General features: G+C 41.5%; 1 protein-coding gene across 13 annotated transcripts in view; it reads left to right on the forward strand.

Annotated features, from left to right (window-relative positions):
• Positions 1 to 22,634, forward strand: part of LOC109880218 (ankyrin-1) — a 197,068-nt gene that overhangs the window by 132,358 nt on the left and 42,076 nt on the right. For 12 of the 13 annotated variants that reach the window (XM_031803974.1, XM_031804015.1, XM_031804019.1 and 9 more), the window contains exons 2-23: positions 33 to 134; positions 2,749 to 2,847; positions 3,759 to 3,857; positions 6,146 to 6,244; positions 6,862 to 7,047; positions 7,181 to 7,279; positions 7,377 to 7,475; positions 7,674 to 7,772; positions 7,910 to 8,107; positions 10,430 to 10,528; positions 10,645 to 10,743; positions 10,874 to 10,972; positions 11,174 to 11,371; positions 11,484 to 11,582; positions 11,699 to 11,797; positions 11,884 to 12,081; positions 12,193 to 12,291; positions 13,012 to 13,110; positions 13,257 to 13,355; positions 13,475 to 13,567; positions 13,777 to 13,849; positions 14,109 to 14,129. In XM_031803974.1, coding sequence (XP_031659834.1) covers positions 33 to 134; positions 2,749 to 2,847; positions 3,759 to 3,857; positions 6,146 to 6,244; positions 6,862 to 7,047; positions 7,181 to 7,279; positions 7,377 to 7,475; positions 7,674 to 7,772; positions 7,910 to 8,107; positions 10,430 to 10,528; positions 10,645 to 10,743; positions 10,874 to 10,972; positions 11,174 to 11,371; positions 11,484 to 11,582; positions 11,699 to 11,797; positions 11,884 to 12,081; positions 12,193 to 12,291; positions 13,012 to 13,110; positions 13,257 to 13,355; positions 13,475 to 13,567; positions 13,777 to 13,849; positions 14,109 to 14,129 — 2,455 coding nt within the window. The remainder of the gene's footprint in view (positions 1 to 32; positions 135 to 2,748; positions 2,848 to 3,758; positions 3,858 to 6,145; positions 6,245 to 6,861; positions 7,048 to 7,180; positions 7,280 to 7,376; positions 7,476 to 7,673; positions 7,773 to 7,909; positions 8,108 to 10,429; positions 10,529 to 10,644; positions 10,744 to 10,873; positions 10,973 to 11,173; positions 11,372 to 11,483; positions 11,583 to 11,698; positions 11,798 to 11,883; positions 12,082 to 12,192; positions 12,292 to 13,011; positions 13,111 to 13,256; positions 13,356 to 13,474; positions 13,568 to 13,776; positions 13,850 to 14,108; positions 14,130 to 22,634) is intronic. The other variant, XM_031803981.1, reaches the window with a different exon arrangement.

Consider the following 22,634-nt stretch of genomic DNA (forward strand, 5'->3'; position numbering starts at 1 on the left):
CCCCCTCTATCTCTCCCCTTTCTCTCCCTCAGGCTGATGCTGTCACTAGTTTTCTGCGGGCGGCTCGTTCTGGTAACATGGACAAGGCCCTCGACCATATAAAGAACGGCATAGACATCAACACAGCCAATCAGGTGAGAGAGCTGCAAGGCCTGGTGGCCAATCAAAATGCTTGTGGAGAGTGCATTAATACGTGTCTCCAAACTCTGCAATTCATTTTGGATTCACCAGGATCAATCAAAGCCTTCCTGTTTGTAAAAGTCTCAATCAGCTAATGGAACTGATTTATTACACTCTTTCATTTCATTTGTCCATTTCCGTTGGCTGTGGAACTAGTATTTCACAATGTTGGGTCATCATACTGCAGCGCTAGAATAATGCATGAATAAAAGTATGAAAACAAGTAGAAACTGTATAGGCACATTAGATCAAATAAAGATGAGTCATCTTTCAGACCATGTCAAAACGACAGCGCACACACACACACACACACACACACACACACACACACACACACACACACACACACACACACACACACACACACAGGAAGAGTCTTGTCAGCAAAGTTCAGATGCAGTGTTATGAAGGGAGAGCAGGAATGGATAGAGGGAAAGAGAAAACATGGAAGAGCAGGAAATGGCAAGAGAGAGAGGAAAGAATATTTTAAACATTCATGTTTTTTTATCATCCAATGCAGTGCAACTCTAAATCTAGTCAGTCTACTGTATCTTAGTATATGCCACTCTGACATTACTCGTCCATATATTTAGATATTCTTAATTCCATTCCTTTACTTAGAATTGTGTGTATTGCTCCTGTAAGTCGCTCTGAATAAGAGTGTCAGGTAAATGTAATATTTCCCTACAAAATGCACTACTTCCGACCAGGGCCTATAGCACTACATACATTAGGGTTCCATTTTGGACTCGTCTCTCTCTTGGCTTGGAATGTGTTTGATGTGATATCAGCCAGCAGAATATCTTTCTTGGCTCTGGGTCCAACTCAGTGTACAGTGTGTTCTGTTCTGCTCCAATACCTGCTGTGTGGATTGTCCCTGACTGTGTGTACTGTATACTATTGTTTGTCCTGAATGTGAATTACTGTGTGTAGTTATGTGTGTGTGTGTGTGTGTTTTGAGGCCCAGGTAGCCAGTCTCTCTGCTGTAGGTGACAGGTAGGGAAGAGGGGGATTTGGGGGAAGGTGTTAAATAGGGTAGGGTTTACTCCTCAGGCCCATCTCCTCCATCCTGCCTGCTTTACCCTGATGGCTGCTCCCAGAGACTATGCCGTGAGGGGGATGAGGTTGCCTATAGGCCATACAAACAGGGCAGCAGTGTGTGTGTGTGATTATACAGCTCATTAGGCCAGCTTAGCCATGGTTTGCTAAACACTCTACCTCTGTACTATAATGCTGCCAGCGCTAATGCTACAATCAAGATTAGCATCAAACACATTCCCAGGTTAAACGCTCATAACGAACATAGGATTCAGTACATGCATACAAGTAGGTGTAAAGAGACCTCAGGCTGCTGAAGAGAGACACCCGGTGGACAAACAGGAACCCTACAGCCATATCCAGTACATTTTATCTGCAGTCTCAGGTTACCATTGAAAGCCATTCTCCTTCAAATCATGTATAATGCAATGTGTGTCATTTCAAACCAAGTCTGAATTAGTGTTTTGGAATTGTCTCAAGTGTGTTGAGTGTGGTTGTGAAATTGGATGTGATATTGGTTATGTGTTGTGTGTGAGTTTGAGTGTCTCCCAGTGTGTTGTTGTTGTTGCTGAATTTGTTGTTGTGCAGAGTGAGGTGTCATTCTGATGGAGGTTAGGTGGAGGCTTGGCTGTGGCAGTCGTGTCTCTTGTACCCAGTCTGAGTAGATACGTCTGCCATGGGCTAGCTCACCGGCCACCCAGCTGCACTGCCTCTCTCCCTACCCTCCCTCCCTCCCTCCCTCCCCCTTCCTCTTCAACCCTCCTCCCCTCACACCCTCATAACCCCTCAAGTTATTTATCTCTTACACCCTCTACTTATTTTGTTCCCCTTCTTTGTCATTCTCTTTATCCCTCATGCTTCATTTCCCATCTCTGCTTCTACCCCCCCTCCCCCCTCCCTCCCCCTCCAGTCTGCAGTAGAGTGATGGTGTGCTGTGGTCTCTCCACTCAGAGGATTAATATCAGTGGTGTGGGAAAGGTCCAACCTCACATGTCCTGTGTCACTGAAGGAAGGCTGTGTGAGGTCAGACCTATCTCACACAGCTCGTATTCTTCCCATCCCCGAGACCACCGGCCTGCCATCCCCCTCCCATCCTCTTCCTCCTCCTCACCATCATCATCATCATCATCATCATCATAATTCCGGCCACCGTTATTGCACTGTTAATCTCTAGTAGATACTGTATGTGTAGAGGCTGTTTTTCCTGACCATACGCTACAGTTGGACTCAGTTACATACTTTTGCATTTTATACATCTAGGAAGAGCTGTATAATAAGCAGAGCAGTGTTTTTCTGGGGATCTGATCCTTTGGTGTGTCTCAGGGTGCTGTGTGAGATTGTGTTCAGTGTGTGGGTTCTGACTTGTTGGTGTTATTATGGTGTGTGAGAGCGGAGTGTGTGATGGAGGCCCAAAGGCCTGTGTTTTTTAGTTCTGTGTGTGCTATGTGTGTAGTGTGTGTGTGTAGTGTGTGCAGTGTGTGTTAAGGACCCTACAGTGTGAGGTCTCCTCTTCTCTCTCTCCTCCCTCAGAATGGTCTCAACGGGTTGCATCTGGCCTCTAAAGAAGGCCACGTTAAAATGGTGCTGGAGTTACTACATGGAGGCATCGATGTGGAAACCCAGACTAAGGTACTCAGTCAACCTCCTGCACTATACCACATTACCACTCATGTACTCCACAAAGCCTATGCCACCACCAAAGTACAATATACTGCATACTCAAATGATTCTACTTACCGTAAAACTTCAATCAAACGCTGAGTCTCAAATAGCCGCTTGTCCCTTAGCCGGGCAACGGCATTCAGTTCAGCAAATCAACGGCTTTTTCAAATAAATGCTGGGTCTAAATGAAGTGTTTACGAGGTTACCATTTTATTTTTTATTTAACCAGGCAAGTCAGTTAAGAACAAATTCTTATTTTCAATGACAGCCTAGGAACAGTGGGTTAACTGCCTGTTCAGGGGCAGAACGACATATTTGTACCTTGTCAGCTCAGGGATATGAACTTGCAACCTTTCGGTTACTAGTCCAACTCTCTAACCACTAGGCTACCCTGAATTACCATGAATTGTTTAGAAGATTTAATTCAGTAAAATAATTATGGCAATCATCCGTTTATATCGCCCGTAAGAAACTGTTAACCAGTGACTGCGAACAGACCTCGACCTGGTGAAAATGCACAGTTAAAGAGGAGAATAATTATTCTGTCAAATAAGTATTTTTTCCTAAATAAAGGTATAGTAAGACAAAGGAAATGTGACACAGTGTGTAAATGAGAACACATTACTGCAGGAAATTTAGAAATTGATTAGATTGCTAGAATTAAAACAATTAACTTTGCAAATGAGCAAAAGCTGTGTGCATTAAGGAAATAGACACCTAGCTTGTTGTGTTCAGTGATTTAAGCAAATAAACGCCTGGGCTATGAATTGAAGTTTTACGGTATTAAAGCGTACTACTACTTACAAGTACTACACTACTTTAGATGCTTTCACACAAACATTATGTCTCATGTCTTCTCTTGTCCTGTGCCTCCACAGAAAGGCAACACAGCTCTGCACATTGCTGCCCTGGCTGGGCAGGAGCAAGTGGTGGCAGAGCTGGTAAATTACGGGGCCAACATCAATGCCCAGTCCCAGGTGAGACCCCCACCAGTGTCAGAAGAGACCCCGACCCCACTGGCAGGACCCCCTGCAGAAGAGCCACCAGCCACAACGGATACACATACAGTTAGATACAGTTATAATACAGTTATGCTGCATTATACTGCATGGAACTCAGGGTTTGGGGTCTGAATTTCGGAATGTATTTCGATTCAACCCATGAATTGAAAATTGAATTTGAATTAAAGGAAGTATAATTTAATTCAAAGAAATTGAACTGAGACATGAAACATGAACGTCTCATTCCTTTGCCACATCTGCCAGTTATTACTAAAAAGAATAAAGATACCATTTCAACATAAGCTTGATTATAACTGACATTTTTCATCAGCATCTTGATTTGTATTTTTGTCATGAAATGTTAGGTAGTTCCCTTACATTCTGGAGTGTTGGAACTAAATGGGACATTTATTTTCCCCCCCAGATAGTTAATAACATGTAAATAAATTATGAATTATTACAGACAACCTACAAAATGATCTTAGAATATTCCAGACCACTGTAATTATTTAAAACTTAAACTTAAAAATGTATTTTTTCATTATGTTATACATAGAATAGTACTGTACCATACAAGATGTCAAAATAAATATTTGTATAGTGAATTGTAGCTATTTGAATTTCATTGAATTTCCTTCAATTGTACTTAATTTATTTCAAATTCAATGCAATTTCTGCTTCCTGTGGGATGCGCCCAATTCAATTCAAATTCAAGTATTGCTGTGAGCAGCACTGAGAGCAGCATTAACAGGGTCCGAGTAATAGAAATAGCACCTCTTGGTCACTCGTCGGGCACTCTGGCAATGAAATGGGCAAAGGCCATACCTTTAAGCATGTTTACCAATTGCACGTTTTCCAAATTGCACGATTCTACCTATAATACGTGATGAGGTATGTCTACTACATGCTACCATGCTACTGCCATAGACTACTGTCCCTTCCAACTTCATGTTTACCAAATTCCATTCCCCTAAGTCCTATAGTTCAATAGTTATAGCCTTCAGTTCACAGTAGCGCCTCAGTAAAGGCCATCTTTAACCACAACACATTTTCCTTAGCAATTTAGCTAGGGACTAGTTCGGAGATTCTACATATCAAATATTCCGTGAATCGGAGTTGTGGTTCATGTGAAGAAGAAATGTTGAATCTTTTTAGCATTAGCATTACACTAGCACTTTTTGGTCAAAGTCACATGACCTGTGTTTTCCATGTTATTTTAAGATATCAACACTGAACTTCATACACATCTTCAGGGACATGTTGTCAATCACCTGTACGAGTTGGATTTGATAGTTTGGGCTAATGTTTTGAATGTGTTTTGAATGTGTGCATGGTTTTAAATGAACTGTAGTGCTACATTACCTAGGGGCCAATGAGTGCATCATAGGTACGCATGATGGGTTCTACCATCCTGCCAAATTCTACAACGTTTTACCCATGTGTTGTTGAGATATTGACCAAAAGGAAAAATGCACAAAGAAGAACACTAACAAAAGCAATAGGGTTCCTGCACCTTTGGCGCTAGGATCCCTAATTAAAGAGAGCTATTTTCAATACAATTCAGAATTGACCCCAACCCTGATTGAGTAGAAAGAAAGAAAGAAAGTCGCACACTCTACTGTATATATGCTCATGAATTTGTTGGGAGCATTTATAGTGCGCAACATTCTTTATTTTTACACAGTTTCAGTTTACTATTCCGTGAGTCAGCACCTCTACTAACATTTTTGGGTGTGCATAAGCTCCTGCATTTGGCCCAACTCCCGATTGAAACATGATGTCAGGCCATCGTACACTCTTAGAAAAAAGGTGCTCTCGCTAACCTAAAAGGGTTCCCCGTAGGAAAACCCTTTGCAGAACCCTTTTTGGTTCCACATAGAACACTTTTGGTTCCAAGTAGAACCCAAAAGATTTCTACCTGGAACCAAAAAGGGTTCTCCTATGGAGACAGCCGAAGAACCCTTATGGAACCCTCTTTTCTAAGAGTGTATTAGCTAAATGCAACTCTGTTAATATCTGTCTGCCTTCTTGTCTTTCTGTGTGCTTGTGTTTCCTCTGTGTGTGTGTGTGTGTGTGTGTGTGTGTGTGTGTGTGTGTGTGTGTGTGTGTGTGTGTGTGTGTGTGTGTGTGTGTGTGTGTGTGTGTGTGTGTGTGTGTGTGTGTGTGTGTGTGGGTGTGTGGGTGTGTGTGTGTGTGTGTGTGTTGCGGCTGTGTTGTGCTCCTTCGTGTGTGTATGTGTCCATGTGTGTGTCTGTCTGTAACAGAAGGGCTTCACTCCGCTCTACATGGCCGCACAAGAGAATCATCTAGAAGTTGTGAAATTCCTTTTGGAGAACGGGGCCAATCAAAGCATTCCTACTGAGGTAACAGCCAATCAGCAGATTCAGGGTTGCAGGGTTCTAAGGTACTACATCACAGTACTTGAGGCGTCATTACAGCCCCGGGTTTGATCCCAGGCTGTGTGACAGCTGGACGTGACCGGGAGACCCATGAGGCGGCGCACAATTGGCTCAGCGTCGTCAGGGTTAGGGGAGGATGTGGCCGACCAGGATTTCCTTGTTCCATCGGACTCCAGTGACTCCTTGTGGCTGGCCGGGCGCTAGCAAGCTGAAGTATACCATGTTTTGGAGGACGAATGGTTCTCGACCTTCACCTCTCCGAGTACGTAGGGGAGTTGCAGCAATGGGACAAGACTGTAACTACCAATTGGGGAGAAAAAGGGGTTAAAAAGGGTTGCACAAAAAAAAAAAACTTTCACCAAATTCCCAGGTTTTTCAGGAATCCAGGTTGGAACATTCCCGGAATCAGGAAGGTTTAAGCAGGAAATTATTCATTTTCGAACTTTACAACACACCTCCTGTACTATTCCCTGTATCATTATCAATCCTTTTGACTCTCACTGTCCTTCCCTTTCCCATCTGTCTCTTTGGGTCACTAAATCTTTCTTCGCCTCTGTCTCCGCTTCTCTCTCCTCTTTCAGGATGGCTTTACCCCTCTCGCCGTGGCTCTTCAGCAGGGACATGAGAACGTTGTGGCCCTGCTCATCAATTACGGCACCAAGGGCAAAGTTCGCCTCCCAGCGCTGCACATAGCAGCGCGGAACGATGACACGCGCACAGCTGCTGTGCTTCTACAGAACGACCCCAACGCAGATGTCCTGAGCAAGGTAGGTACTCACCGTGTGTTTGTCTTCACTTAGTTTAGTGTGTCCCAGAGCGAGTGGAGGAGACGATACTTTCAAATTAGAACACATCAAGGCCTTCAGTATAAGAGCTCTGGTCTCCTGTGTGTCCCTACAGACAGGTTTCACACCGCTTCATATCGCTGCACACTACGAGAACCTGAGCGTAGCCCAACTGTTGCTCAACAGAGGAGCCAATGTCAACTTCACCCCTAAGGTAAGTCTGTTCCCCTCTGCCCTAGCATCACTGACACGTCGTATTGTTACCAGTCCCTCAACGGGTCTCTTTCTGGTCTTACTGCTTATCTCTCTAGAATGGCATCACACCTTTGCACATCGCTTCCAGGAGGGGGAATGTGATCATGGTTCGACTCCTGCTGGATCGAGGGGCACAGATTGATGCCAAGACCAAGGTACTGCACTGCATCCCCTTTGTCTCTCTCTCGTCTCTAGTGTCAAGTCCTGCCCTGTTACACAAATTATACTATATTGCTCTAGACCAGTGGTTAACTGTCCTCTCTCTCTCTCTCTCTCTCTCTCTCTCTCTCTCTCTCTCTCTCTCTCTCTCTCTCTCTCTCTCTCTCTCTCTCTCTCTCTCTCTCTCGCTCCAGGATGAGTTGACTCCACTGCACTGTGCAGCCAGGAATGGACACGTGAGGATCATTGAGATCCTGTTGGACCAAGGGGCTCCCATCCAGGCCAAGACCAAGGTACACCTAACGCTAACCCACCAAGGCCTGATCCCTGGACAGTTGTGCTCAAATACTGCATGCAAACAACACAACAAGTAATGGATTGCATCATCCCTCTCTCTTTCTCTTTCTCTCTCCCCCCCACTCTCCTACAGAACGGCCTGTCTCCCATCCACATGTCAGCACAGGGGGACCACATGGACTGTGTGAGGCAACTAATGCAATACAATGCTGCAATTGATGACATCACACTGGACCACCTGACCCCCCTGCATGTGGCGGCCCACTGTGGGCACCACCGCATGGCCAAAGTGCTGCTGGACAAGGGAGCCAAACCCAACTCCCGTGCACTGGTCAGTACTACAATCCTACATACAGTTGAAGTCGGAAGTTTACATACACTTAGGTTGGAATCATTGAAACTCATTTTTCAACCACTCCACAAATTTCTTGTTAACAAACTATAGTTTTGGCAAGTCGGTTAGGACATCTACTTCGTGCATGACACAAGTCATTTTTCCAACAATTGTTTACAGACAGATTATTTCACTTATAATTCTGTTACGGCTGTCGTCGGAATGAGACCAAGGTGCAGCGTGGTAGGCGTACATTTTAAATGTATTAAATGATCACCAACAAAAAAATAAGAAAGATAAATGACACAAAGAATTGTAGCGCTGAACTAGCAACTAACAAAAACAAGATCCCACAACACAAAAAGTGGGAAAAAGGGCTGCCTAAGTATGATTCCCAATCAGAGACAACGATAGACAGCTGCCTCTGATTGGGAACCATACTCGGCCAAAAACAAAGAAATAGACAACATAGAATGCCCACCCCAACTCACACCCTGACCTAACCAAATAGAGTAATAAAACGTCTCTCTAAGGTCAGGGTGTGACATATTCACTGTATCACAATTCCAGTGGGTCAGATGTTTACATACACTAAGTTGACTATGCCTTTAAACAGCTTGGAAACTTACAGACAATTATGTCATGGCTTTAGAAGCTTCTGTTAGGCTAATTGACATCATTTGAGTCAATTGGAGGTGTACATCTGGATGTATTTCAAGGCCTACCTTCAAACTCAGTGCCTCTTTCCTTGACATCATGGGAAAATCTAAAGAAATCAGCCAAGACCTCAGAAAAAATATTGTAGACCTCCACAAGTCTGGTTCATCATTGGGAGCAATTTCCAAATGCCTGAAGGTACCACGTTCATCTGTACAAACAATAGTACGCAAGTATAAACACCATGGGACCATGCAGCTGTCATACCGCTCAGGAGATGAACGTACTTTAGTGCGAAAAGTGCAAATCAATCCCAGAACAACAGCAAAGGACCTTGTGAAGATGCTGGAGGAAACAGGTACGGTTCCTATATCGACATAACCTGAAAGACCGCTCAGCATGGAAGAAGCCACTGCTCCAAAACCGCCATAAAAAAAGACAGACTACGGTTTGCAACTGTGCATGGGGACAAAGATCGTACTTTTTGTAGAAATGTCCTCTGGTCTGATGAAACAAAAATAGAACAGTTTGGCCATAATGACCATCATTACGTATAGAGGAAAAAGGGGGAGGCTTGCCGAAGAACACCATCCCAACCGTGAAGCACGGTGGTGGCAGCATCATGTTGTGGGGGTGCTTTGCTGCAGGAGGGACTGGTGCACTTCACATAATAAATGGCATCATGAGGGAGGAAAATTACGTGGATATATTGAAGCAACATCTCAAGACATCAGTCAGGAAGTTAAAGCTTGGTCGCAAATGGGTCTTCCAAATGGACAATGACCCCAAGCATACTTCCAAAGTTGTGGCAAAACGGCTTAAGGACAACAAAGTCAAGGTATTGGAGTGGCCATCACAAAGCCTTGACCTCAATCCTATAGAAAATTTGTTGGCAAAACTGAAAAAGCTTGCGTGAGCAAGGAGGCCTACAAACCTGACTCAGTTTCACCAGCTCTGTCAGGAGGAATGGGACAAAATTCACCCAACTTATTGTGGGATGCTTGTGGAAGGCTACCTGAAACGTTTGACCCAAGTTAAACAATTTAAAGACAATGCTACCAAATACTATTTGAGTATATGTAAACTTTTGACCCACTGGGAATGTGATGATAGAAATAAAAGCTGAAGTAAATCATTCTCTCTACTATTAATCTGACATTTCACATTCTTAAAATAAAGTGGTGATCTTAACTGACCTAAGATAGGGAATGTTTACCAGGATTAAATGTCATCAATTGTGAAAAACAGAGTTTAAATGTATTTGGCTAAGGTGTATGTAAACTTTCAACTTCACAGTTGAAGTTGGAAGTTTACATAAAACTTCTGACCCACTAGTATTGTGATACAGGCAATTATAAGTGAAATAATCTGTCTGTAAACAATTGTTGGAAGAGTTACTTGTGTCATGCACAAAGTAGATGTCCTAACCGACTTGCCAAAACTATAGTTTATTAACAGGAAATTTGTGGAGTGGTTAAAAAATGAGTTTTAATGACTCCAACCTAAGTGTAAGTAAACTTCTGACTTCAACTGTATATCCAGTACTATGTTTTCATTCCACACACACACATACACGCATACACACACATACACACACACACACCTCAGTGTGCAGCTATGTTGAGGTGGTGTGCCTTAGTGACCCTGCTGTTGTGTCCTCAGAATGGTTTCACTCCACTTCACATCGCCTGTAAGAAGAACCACATGCGTGTGATGGACCTCTTGCTGAAACACTCTGCTTCCCTAGAGGCTGTGACGGAGGTGAGAGGGATTGGGGCGAGAGAAAGAGATGGAATGTATGCCAGGGAAAGATAAGAGAGGGATTCTGCCAAGGAGAGAGGGATGATTGTTTAATTTTCTGTTTTTTCTCTCTCCAGTCTGGCCTGACCCCTTTACATGTAGCCTCGTTCATGGGCCACCGCAAAATAGTCACCATCCTGGTACAGAAGGGAGCTTCTCCCAGCGCTTCCAATGTGGTGAGTCCCCTCCCCATCCATCCACCTCATCATTTACTGCACCAGCTCCCCTGGTCCCTTTTCACAATGATTTTGTGTTATGGACTTACACTATTTACACATTTGTGTTTGTCTGATTGTGTGTGAGCAGAAAGTGGAGACTCCTCTCCACATGGCATGTAGAGCTGGACACTATGAGGTGGCCGAGTTCTTACTGACCAATGCAGCGCCGGTAGACGCCAAGGCCAAGGTAATGACTACACACACACACACACACACACGCACAGGCACGCACACACACGCACACACATGCGCAGACACACACGCACACACACACACAAACACAATCAGAAAAACATTACATTTGCTTGCTAGTTCCCCACATGACTCCCAACACCAAATGTCTGTACATCTCCTCCCTCTCTCCTGTCCTCCGCCCCACCCTGTCCAGGACGACCAGACACCGCTCCACTGTGCATGTCGGATGGGCCACAAGGAGCTGGTTAAGCTGCTGCTGGAGCACAAGGCCAACCCCAACTCCACCACCACATCCGGACACACACCCCTCCACATCGCTGCCCGTGAGGGACACGCTCAGACCACACGCATCTTACTGGACATGGAAGCCCAGCATACCAAGATGACCAAGGTACAGTATTTTGTCCAATGCCCACACACTCTATTCTCTCTGGATCTTTCTCTATGTGGGCCTGTGTGCTCTCCCCAATATCTCTCTATCTCTATCTGGGATGTCTCTGCAGAAAGGCTTCACTCCTCTCCATGTGGCTTCAAAATATGGCAAAGTGGACGTGGCAGAGCTGCTGCTGGAAAGAGGGGGCAACCCTAACGCTGCTGGCAAGGTAAGGGTTGTAGAACACAGGGAGGAGGGAAGAACAGGGGTGTGTGGAGGGAATGGCCAAAAGGTATTTTGAGATTGAAGGATGCTATTATATGTGTGTGTCTCCTTTACCTTCAGAATGGTCTGACTTCTCTCCATGTGGCTGTCCATCATGACAATCTGGACGTGGTTAACCTGCTGGTCAGCAAGGGAGGCTCCCCACACAGCGCAGCTAGGGTGAGAGACCAGGCAAACACACACACACACACACACACAAATATAATTGTACTATACACTAATACCCCTTTGGTTCTCTGTTTTAGAATGGCTACACCCCTCTCCACATAGCATCGAAGCAGAACCAGGTGGAGGTTGCTAGCAGCCTGCTGCAGTACGGTGCCTCAGCCAACGCCGAGTCCCTTCAGGGGGTCACGCCCCTCCACCTGGCTGCTCAGGAGGGCCGGCCTGACATGGTCGCCCTGCTCATCTCCAAACAGGCCAACGTCAACCTGGGAAACAAGGTGAGGAGTGAGGGACTGATACATGGAAGGAGTTAGGACTATTTGGGTGAGCGCTGTTAGTTCTGCTATAACAAGATGCCTTATCTTTGCCCCTGGCTCCTCTCCCCTCAGAGTGGACTGACTCCTCTCCACCTAGTGGCACAGGAAGGCCACGTGGGCATCGCTGATATCCTGGCTAAGCAGGGGGCATCAGTGTATGCTGCCACACGGGTAAGACCACACTCCTGTTGACCTCTGGGACAAGGCAAGGGACACAACAGTATCATTGATCAATAGCTCCCAGCGACATATACTGTACATCAGGACTCTGTTAACACTTTTAATTGTTAGAGCATCTCAGTAGATGATTGGCTATTGCAGTAGATAATTGCATTCTATCATACATGAAATCTCCTCCTTTGTGCCAGGTTGTAGAGAGTTGGTATAAAGTACACACTCCTACCTCATCACGACATGCACACTGTTACAGTTTGTTATCTGAGGCTGATCTTGAATTCAGGGAATGTTAATGCAAGGTCACTATGGTAACAGTAACAGTGCTACATGATGAACGATGGGGGCTCCGTGGCAGATAGAGTGTCTGAGACGTGACCTTTCCTCTCCTTGGTATAAATAGCCACTGACTGCTTCTCCTGGCTCAGGGTTACGATACCAACATCAATAATAATATTAAACAACACCCAACTACCCTCAGAGCAGGAGCCTCCATGGTTCACTAGACAACATCACCCGAAAACTCGGTGTATCAACCGCAGAGCTTGTAGGGTAAAGGGGACACACGCTATAGATATTGTGTAGTGTGTATGTGTTGAATTTGTAATCATGTGACCTCCTTTAGATAGCTATCCAGTTGTTAGTGTGTGCTGGTTGTATTTGATACTGATGGGGTCCTACTCTGTGTTTCTGTCCCACGTCATGTCTCTGTTTCAGATGGGATACACCCCTCTCCATGTTGCCTGTCACTATGGCAATGTAAAGATGGTGAAGTTCCTCCTGCAGCAGCAGGCCAATGTCAACAGCAAGACTAAGGTGAGCACCTCCCTCTGGACGCCAATGGAACACTCTCCCCAAATGCATTGTTGACCGTAAAGCGCAGTAGTGTGAACTGGCTATGTGATGTGATTATTTTCACTGTGTCTGGTCAGTATGTTAATGATTGTGTCTCTGTCCCTCAGGTTGGTTACACTGCCCTGCACCAGGCAGCCCAACAGGGCCACACAGACATCGTTACCTTACTGCTCAAACATGGAGCCCAGCCGAACGAGGTCGCTACTGTACGCACCACTGCCTTTCCCCCCCTTTCAGTCCTCCACCTCATCCGTCATCCTCCTCCAACACTCCATCATCCATTCAACGACTCTTTCAGTCTATCTCCTCTCTCTCTCTCTGTTAGAACGGTACGTCAGCCCTGTCCATCGCCAAGCGGTTGGGGTACATCTCTGTAATCGACGTTCTCAAACTGGTTACTGAGGAGACGGTTTCCATGGTGAGAAGTAAATAAGTACCACTGTTGATCCTCTTAGTCTGTTTAGAAGTACTTTTTGGTGTTGTCAAATATCTTCCACTAAAGCTTTTTATGTCTCTCTTGATGCAGACATTATATACATTTTGAGGAGTTTGTACTCCTTCTATGCTGCACTTTATTCAGTCTTGAACCTGTCTCTCTTCTCTCTCTTCTCCCATTCTCTCCCTCAGACCACCACAGAGAAACATCGTATGAGTTTCCCAGAAACAGTGGATGAGATATTGGACGTATCAGAGGATGAAGGTACACAGCACTTACAATACGTTACAGACAGAACACAAGAAGACAGATTCAGTCCTGAACACACTTTCTCCTCCTTTTGGCCAGATTTCTTATTAATAGTGAGATTATAGCTATACAAATACCTCGTTACATTTTATGGCTAAATTAGTTGCCAGTCCATTCTATAAAAAACCATCTCTACACTTTGAATAGACTTATTATAAATGATTTGTAACTGTGCACAGCCTCCTAAAATATGCCTCTTTTGATTGTTTTTTAGGAATTGCACAGCTAACCATAGGTATGACTGTCTCCTTCTCTCTTCTCTGTGCCGTGCTCATAGGTCATCTTAGAGTGTGTGGCTCCATTTCAAGCTTGTGATGTCTTTCTCTCCACCTCTCTTTCGTTCCGCCTCTCTTCTTCTCTACCTGGTCCTTTTGCGACTTTCTCTCTCTCCTGATGCTCACTGTGGTGCATCCATTTTATGGCTCCATGTCTGTAACCTTTCTTTATCCCTCCAGTAACATAGACCTGACTCTCAGTCACTAACCCAAGATCAGATGTATTCTATCTCTCTCCATGTCACTGGGGCTGGGGGCTGGGGGCTGGGGGCTGGAGGCTGGGGGTGGCTGTCCTCACCAGCCTACTGGGTGAAACAGCACAGCCTACTGTACAGTAAGAGAAAAGCCCTGTAGTGGAGGTTGTCCACTAACCCATTAAGTGTATCAAACCATTAACTGCGGTTTTTTTATCAAGGTGAAAATTGAATTATCTGGTTAAAAAAATGTGCGACAGCTGCTGTACTGTATCAACATCCAATATGTTACTGTATCAACATCCCAAGATGTTACTGTATCAACATCCAAGATGTTACTGTATCAACATCCCAAGATGTTACTGTATCAACATCCAATATGTTACTGTATCAACATCCCAAGATGTTACTGTATCAACATCCAATATGTTACTGTATCAACATCCAATATGTTACTGTATCAACATCCAATATGTTACTGTATCAACATCCAAGATGTTACTGTACTGTATCAACATCCCAAGATGTTACTGTATTAACATTCCAAGATGGTACTGTACTGTATCAACATTCCAAGATGTTACTGTACTGTATCAACATCCCAAGATGTTACTGTATCAACATTCCAAGATGTTACTGAACTGTATCAACATCCAATACAATACGTTACTGTATCAACATCCAAGATGTTACTGAAACAACATCCAAGATGTTACTGTACTGTATCAACATTCCAAGATGGTACTGTATCAACATCCAAGAGGTTACTGTATCAACATTCCAAGATGGTACTGTATCAACATCCAAGAGGTTACTGTATCAACATTCCAAGATGTTACTGTATCAACATCCAAGATGTTACTGAAACAACATCCAAGATGTTACTGTACTGTATCAACATTCCAAGATGTTACTGTATCAACATTCCAAGATGTTACTGTACTGTATCAACATCCAAGATGTTACTGTATCAACATCCAAGATGTTACTGAAACAACATCCAAGATGCTACTGTACTGTATCAACATTCCAAGATGTTACTGTACTGTATCAACATTCCAAGATGGTACTGTATCAACATCCAATATGTTACTGTATCAACATCCCAAGATGTTACTGTATCAACATCCAATATGTTACTGTATCAACATCCAATATGTTACTGTATCAACATCCAATATGTTACTGTATCAACATTCCAAGATGGTAATGTATCAACATTCCAAGATGTTACTGTACTGTATCAACATTCAATACAATATGTTACTGTATCAACATTCCAAGATGGTACTGTATCAACATCCCAAGATGTTACTGTATCAACATCCAAGATGTTACTGAAACAACATCCAAGATGTTACTGTACTGTATCAACATTCCAAGATGGTACTGTATCAACATCCAATATGTTACTGTATCAACATCCCAAGATGTTACTGTATCAACATCCAATATGTTACTGTATCAACATTCCAAGATGTTACAGTACTGTATCAACATTCCAAGATGGTACTGTATCAACATCCAAGATGTTACTGTATCAACATTCCAAGATGGTAATGTATCAACATTCCAAGATGTTACTGTACTGTATCAACATCCAATACAATATGTTACTGTATCAACATCCAATATGTTACTGTATCAACATCCAATATGTTACTGTATCAACATCCAAGATGTTACTGTACTGTATCAACATCCCAAGATGTTACTGTATTAACATTCCAAGATGGTACTGTACTGTATCAACATTCCAAGATGTTACTGTACTGTATCAACATCCCAAGATGTTACTGTATCAACATTCCAAGATGTTACTGAACTGTATCAACATCCAATACAATACGTTACTGTATCAACATCCAAGATGTTACTGAAACAACATCCAAGATGTTACTGTACTGTATCAACATTCCAAGATGGTACTGTATCAACATCCAAGAGGTTACTGTATCAACATTCCAAGATGGTACTGTATCAACATCCAAGAGGTTACTGTATCAACATTCCAAGATGTTACTGAAACAACATCCAAGATGTTACTGTACTGTATCAACATTCCAAGATGTTACTGTAACAACATTCCAAGATGTTACTGTACTGTATCAACATCCAAGATGTTACTGTATCAACATCCAAGATGTTACTGAAACAACATCCAAGATGCTACTGTACTGTATCAACATTCCAAGATGTTACTGTACTGTATCAACATTCCAAGATGGTACTGTATCAACATCCAATATGTTACTGTATCAACATCCCAAGATGTTACTGTATCAACATCCAATATGTTACTGTATCAACATCCAATATGTTACTGTATCAACATCCAATATGTTACTGTATCAACATTCCAAGATGGTAATGTATCAACATTCCAAGATGTTACTGTACTGTATCAACATTCAATACAATATGTTACTGTATCAACATTCCAAGATGGTACTGTATCAACATCCCAAGATGTTACTGTATCAACATCCAAGATGTTACTGAAACAACATCCAAGATGTTACTGTACTGTATCAACATTCCAAGATGGTACTGTATCAACATCCAATATGTTACTGTATCAACATCCCAAGATGTTACTGTATCAACATCCAATATGTTACTGTATCAACATTCCAAGATGTTACAGTACTGTATCAACATTCCAAGATGGTACTGTATCAACATCCAAGATGTTACTGTATCAACATTCCAAGATGGTAATGTATCAACATTCCAAGATGTTACTGTACTGTATCAACATCCAATACAATATGTTACTTTATCAACATTCCAAGATGGTACTGTATCAACATCCCAAGATGTTACTGTATCAACATCCAAGATGTTACTGAAACAACATCCAAGATGTTACTGTACTGTATCAACATTCCAAGATGTTACTGTACTGTATCAACATTCCAAGATGGTACTGTATCAACATCCAAGAGGTTACTGTATCAACATTCCAAGATGGTACTGTATCACCATCCAAGAGGTTACTGTACTGTATCAACATCCAAGATGTTACTGTATCAACATTCCAAGATGTTACTGTACTGTATCAACATTCCAAGATGTTACTGTACTGTATCAACATTCTAAGATGTTACTGTACTGTATCAACATCCCAATATGGTACTGTATCAACATTCCAAGATGTTACAGTACTGTATCAACATTCCAAGATGTTACTGTATCAACATTCCAAGATGTTACTGTACTGTATCAACATTCCAAGATGGTACTGTATCAACATCCAATATGTTACTGTATCAACATCCCAAGATGTTACTGTATCAACATCCAAGATGTTACTGTATCAACATCCCAAGATGTTACTGTATCAACATCCAATATGTTACTGTATCAACATCCCAAGATGTTACTGTATCAACATCCAATATGTTACTGTATCAACATCCAATATGTTACTGTATAAACATCCAAGATGTTACTGTACTGTATCAACATCCCAAGATGTTACTGTATTAACATTCCAAGATGGTACTGTACTGTATCAACATTCCAAGATGTTACTGTACTGTATCAACATCCCACTGTATTAACATTCCAAGATGGTACTGTATCAACATTCCAAGATGTTACAGTACTGTATCAACATCCCAAGATGTTACTGTATCAACATCCAAGATGTTACTGAAACAACATCCAAGATGTTACTGTACTGTATCAACATTCCAAGATGTTACTGTACTGTATCAACATTCCAAGATGTTACTGTATCAACATTCCAAGATGGTACTGTATCAACATCCAAGAGTTTACTGTATCAACATTCCAAGATGGTAATGTATCAACATTCCAAGATGTTACTGTACTGTATCAACATTCAATACAATATGTTACTGTATCAACATTCCAAGATGGTACTGTATCAACATCCCAAGATGTTACTGTATCAACATCCAAGATGTTACTGAAACAACATCCAAGATGTTACTGTACTGTATCAACATTCCAAGATGGTACTGTATCAACATCCAATATGTTACTGTATCAACATCCCAAGATGTTACTGTATCAACATCCAATATGTTACTGTATCAACATTACAAGATGTTACAGTACTGTATCAACATTCCAAGATGGTACTGTATCAACATCCAAGATGTTATTGTATCAACATTCCAAGATGGTAATGTATCAACATTCCAAGATGTTACTGTACTGTATCAACATCCAATACAATATGTTACTTTATCAACATTCCAAGATGGTACTGTATCAACATCCCAAGATGTTACTGTATCAACATCCAAGATGTTACTGAAACAACATCCAAGATGTTACTGTACTGTATCAACATTCCAAGATGTTACTGTACTGTATCAACATTCCAAGATGGTACTGTATCAACATCCAAGAGGTTACTGTATCAACATTCCAAGATGGTACTGTATCACCATCCAAGAGGTTACTGTACTGTATCAACATCCAAGATGTTACTGTATCAACATTCCAAGATGTTACTGTACTGTATCAACATTCCAAGATGTTACTGTACTGTATCAACATTCTAAGATGTTACTGTACTGTATCAACATCCCAATATGGTACTGTATCAACATTCCAAGATGTTACAGTACTGTATCAACATTCCAAGATGTTACTGTATCAACATTCCAAGATGTCACTGTACTGTATCAACATTCCAAGATGGTACTGTATCAACATCCAATATGTTACTGTATCAACATCCCAAGATGTTACTGTATCAACATCCAAGATGTTACTGTATCAACATCCCAAGATGTTACTGTATCAACATCCAATATGTTACTGTATCAACATCCCAAGATGTTACTGTATCAACATCCAATATGTTACTGTATCAACATCCAATATGTTACTGTATAAACATCCAAGATGTTACTGTACTGTATCAACATCCCAAGATGTTACTGTATTAACATTCCAAGATGGTACTGTACTGTATCAACATTCCAAGATGTTACTGTACTGTATCAACATCCCAAGATGTTACTGTATTAACATTCCAAGATGGTACTGTATCAACATTCCAAGATGTTACAGTACTGTATCAACATCCCAAGATGTTACTGTATCAACATCCAAGATGTTACTGAAACAACATCCAAGATGTTACTGTACTGTATCAACATTCCACGATGTTACTGTACTGTATCAACATTCCAAGATGTTACTGTATCAACATTCCAAGATGGTACTGTATCAACATCCAAGAGTTTACTGTATCAACATTCCAAGATGTTACTGTATCAACATCCAAGATGTTACTGTACTGTATCAACATTCCAAGATGGTGCTGTACTGTATCAACATTCCAAGATGTTACTGTACTGTATCAACATCCCAAGATGTCACTGTATTAACATTCCAAGATGGTACTGTATCAACATTCCAATATGTTACAGTACTGTATCAACATTCCAAGATGGTACTGTATCAACATCCAAGATGTTACTGTATCAACATTCCAAGATGGTAATGTATCAACATTCCAAGATGTTACTGAACTGTATCAACATCCAATACAATACGTTACTGTATCAACATCCAAGATGTTACTGAAACAACATCCAAGATGTTACTGTACTGTATCAACATTCCAAGATGGTACTGTATCAACATCCAAGAGGTTACTGTATCAACATTCCAAGATGGTACTGTATCAACATCCAAGAGGTTACTGTATCAACATTCCAAGATGTTACTGTATCAACATCCAAGATGTTACTGAAACAACATCCTAGATGTTACTGTACTGTATCAACATTCCAAGATGTTACTGTATCAACATTCCAAGATGTTACTGTACTGTATCAACATCCAAGATGTTACTGTATCAACATCCAAGATGTTACTGAAACAACATCCAAGATGCTACTGTACTGTATCAACATTCCAAGATGTTACTGTACTGTATCAACATTCCAAGATGGTACTGTATCAACATCCAATATGTTACTGTATCAACATCCCAAGATGTTACTGTATCAACATCCAATATGTTACTGTATCAACATCCAATATGTTACTGTATCAACATTCCAAGATGTTACAGTACAGTATCAACATTCCATGATGGTACTGTATCAACATCCAAGATGTTACTGTACTGTATCAACATTCCAAGATGGTACTGTATCAACATCCAATATGGTACTGTATCAACATCCCAAGATGTTACTGATTCAATACCGAAGATGTTACTGTAGCAACATCCAAGATGTTACTGTATCAACATCCCAATATGTTACTGTATCAACATCCAAGATGTTACTGTATCAGCATTCCAAGATGTTACTGTATCAACATTCCAAGTTGTTACTGTACTGTAACAACATCCAAGATGTTACTGTACTGTATCAACATTCCAAGATGTTACTGTACTGTATCAACATTCCAAGATTTAACTGTATTAACATTCCAAGATGGTACTGTATCAACATTCCAAGATGTTACAGTACTGTATCAACATTCCAAGATGGTAATGTATCAACATCCCAAGATGTTACTGTATCAACATCCAATATGTTACTGTATCAACATTCCAAGATTTAACTGTATTAACATTCCAAGATGGTACTGTATCAACATTCCAAGATGTTACAGTACTGTATCAACATTCAATACAATATGTTACTGTATCAACATTCCAAGATGGTACTGTATCAACATCCCAAGATGTTACTGTATCAACATCCAAGATGTTACTGAAACAACATCCAAGATGTTACTGTACTGTATCAACATTCCAAGATGGTACTGTATCAACATCCAATATGTTACTGTATCAACATCCCAAGATGTTACTGTATCAACATCCAATATGTTACTGTATCAACATTCCAAGAGGTTACCGTACTGTATCAACATCCAAGATGTTACTGTATCAACATTCCAAGATGGTAATGTATCAACATTCCAAGATGTTACTGTACTGTATCAACATCCAATACAATATGTTACTGTATCAACATTCCAAGATGGTACTGTATCAACATCCCAAGATGTTACTGTATCAACATCCAAGATGTTACTGAAACAACATCCAAGATGTTACTGTACTGTATCAACATTCCAAGATGTTACTGTACTGTATCAACATTCCAAGATGGTACTGTATCAACATCCAAGAGGTTACTGTATCAACATTCCAAGATGGTACTGTATCACCATCCAAGAGGTTACTGTACTGTATCAACATCCAAGATGTTACTGTATCAACATTCCAAGATGGTAATGTATCAACATTCCAAGATGTTACTGTACTGTATCAACATTCTAAGATGTTACTGTACTGTATCAACATCCCAATATGGTACTGTATCAACATTCCAAGATGTTACAGTACTGTATCAACATTCCAATATGTTACTGTATCAACATTCCAAGATGTTACTGTACTGTATCAACATTCCAAGATGGTACTGTATCAACATCCAATATGGTACTGTATCAACATCCCAATATTGTACTGTATCAACATCCCAAGATGTTACTGATTCAATATCCAAGATGTTACTGTAGCAACATCCAAGATGTTACTGTATCAACATCCCAATATGTTACTGTATCAACATCCAAGATGTTACTGTATCAACATTCCAAGATGTTACTGTATCAACATTCCAAGATGGTACTATATCAACATCCAAGACGTTACTGTATCAACATTCCAAGATGTTACTGTATTAACATTCCAAGATGGTACTGTATCAACATTCCAAGATGTTACAGTACTGTATCAACATTCCAAGATGGTACTGTATCAACATCCAAGATGTTACTGTATCAACATTCCAAGATGGTAATGTATCAACATTCCAAGATGTTACTGTACTGTATCAACATCCAATACAATATCAAATCAAATCAAATCAAATGTATTTATATAGCCCTTCGTACATCAGCTGATATCTCAAAGTGCTGTACAGAAACCCAGCCTAAAACCCCAAACAGCAAGCAATGCAGGTGTAGAAGCACGGTGGCTAGGAAAAACTCCCTAGAAAGGCCAATACCTAGGAAGAAACCTAGAGAGGAACCAGGCTATGTGGGGTGGCCAGTCCTCTTCTGGCTGTGCCGGGTGGAGATTATAACAGAACATGGCCAAGATGTTCAAATGTTCATAAATGACCAGCATGGTCAAATAATAATAAGGCAGAACAGTTGAAACTGGAGCAGCAGCACAGTCAGGTGGAAGTTGAAACTGGAGCAGCAGCATGGCCAGGTGGACTGGGGACAGCAAGGAGTCATCATGTCAGG

The sequence above is a fragment of the Oncorhynchus kisutch genome, linkage group LG3, assembly GCF_002021735.2.
Source record: "Oncorhynchus kisutch isolate 150728-3 linkage group LG3, Okis_V2, whole genome shotgun sequence".
In the NCBI taxonomy this organism is placed as follows: Eukaryota; Metazoa; Chordata; class Actinopteri; order Salmoniformes; family Salmonidae; genus Oncorhynchus; species Oncorhynchus kisutch.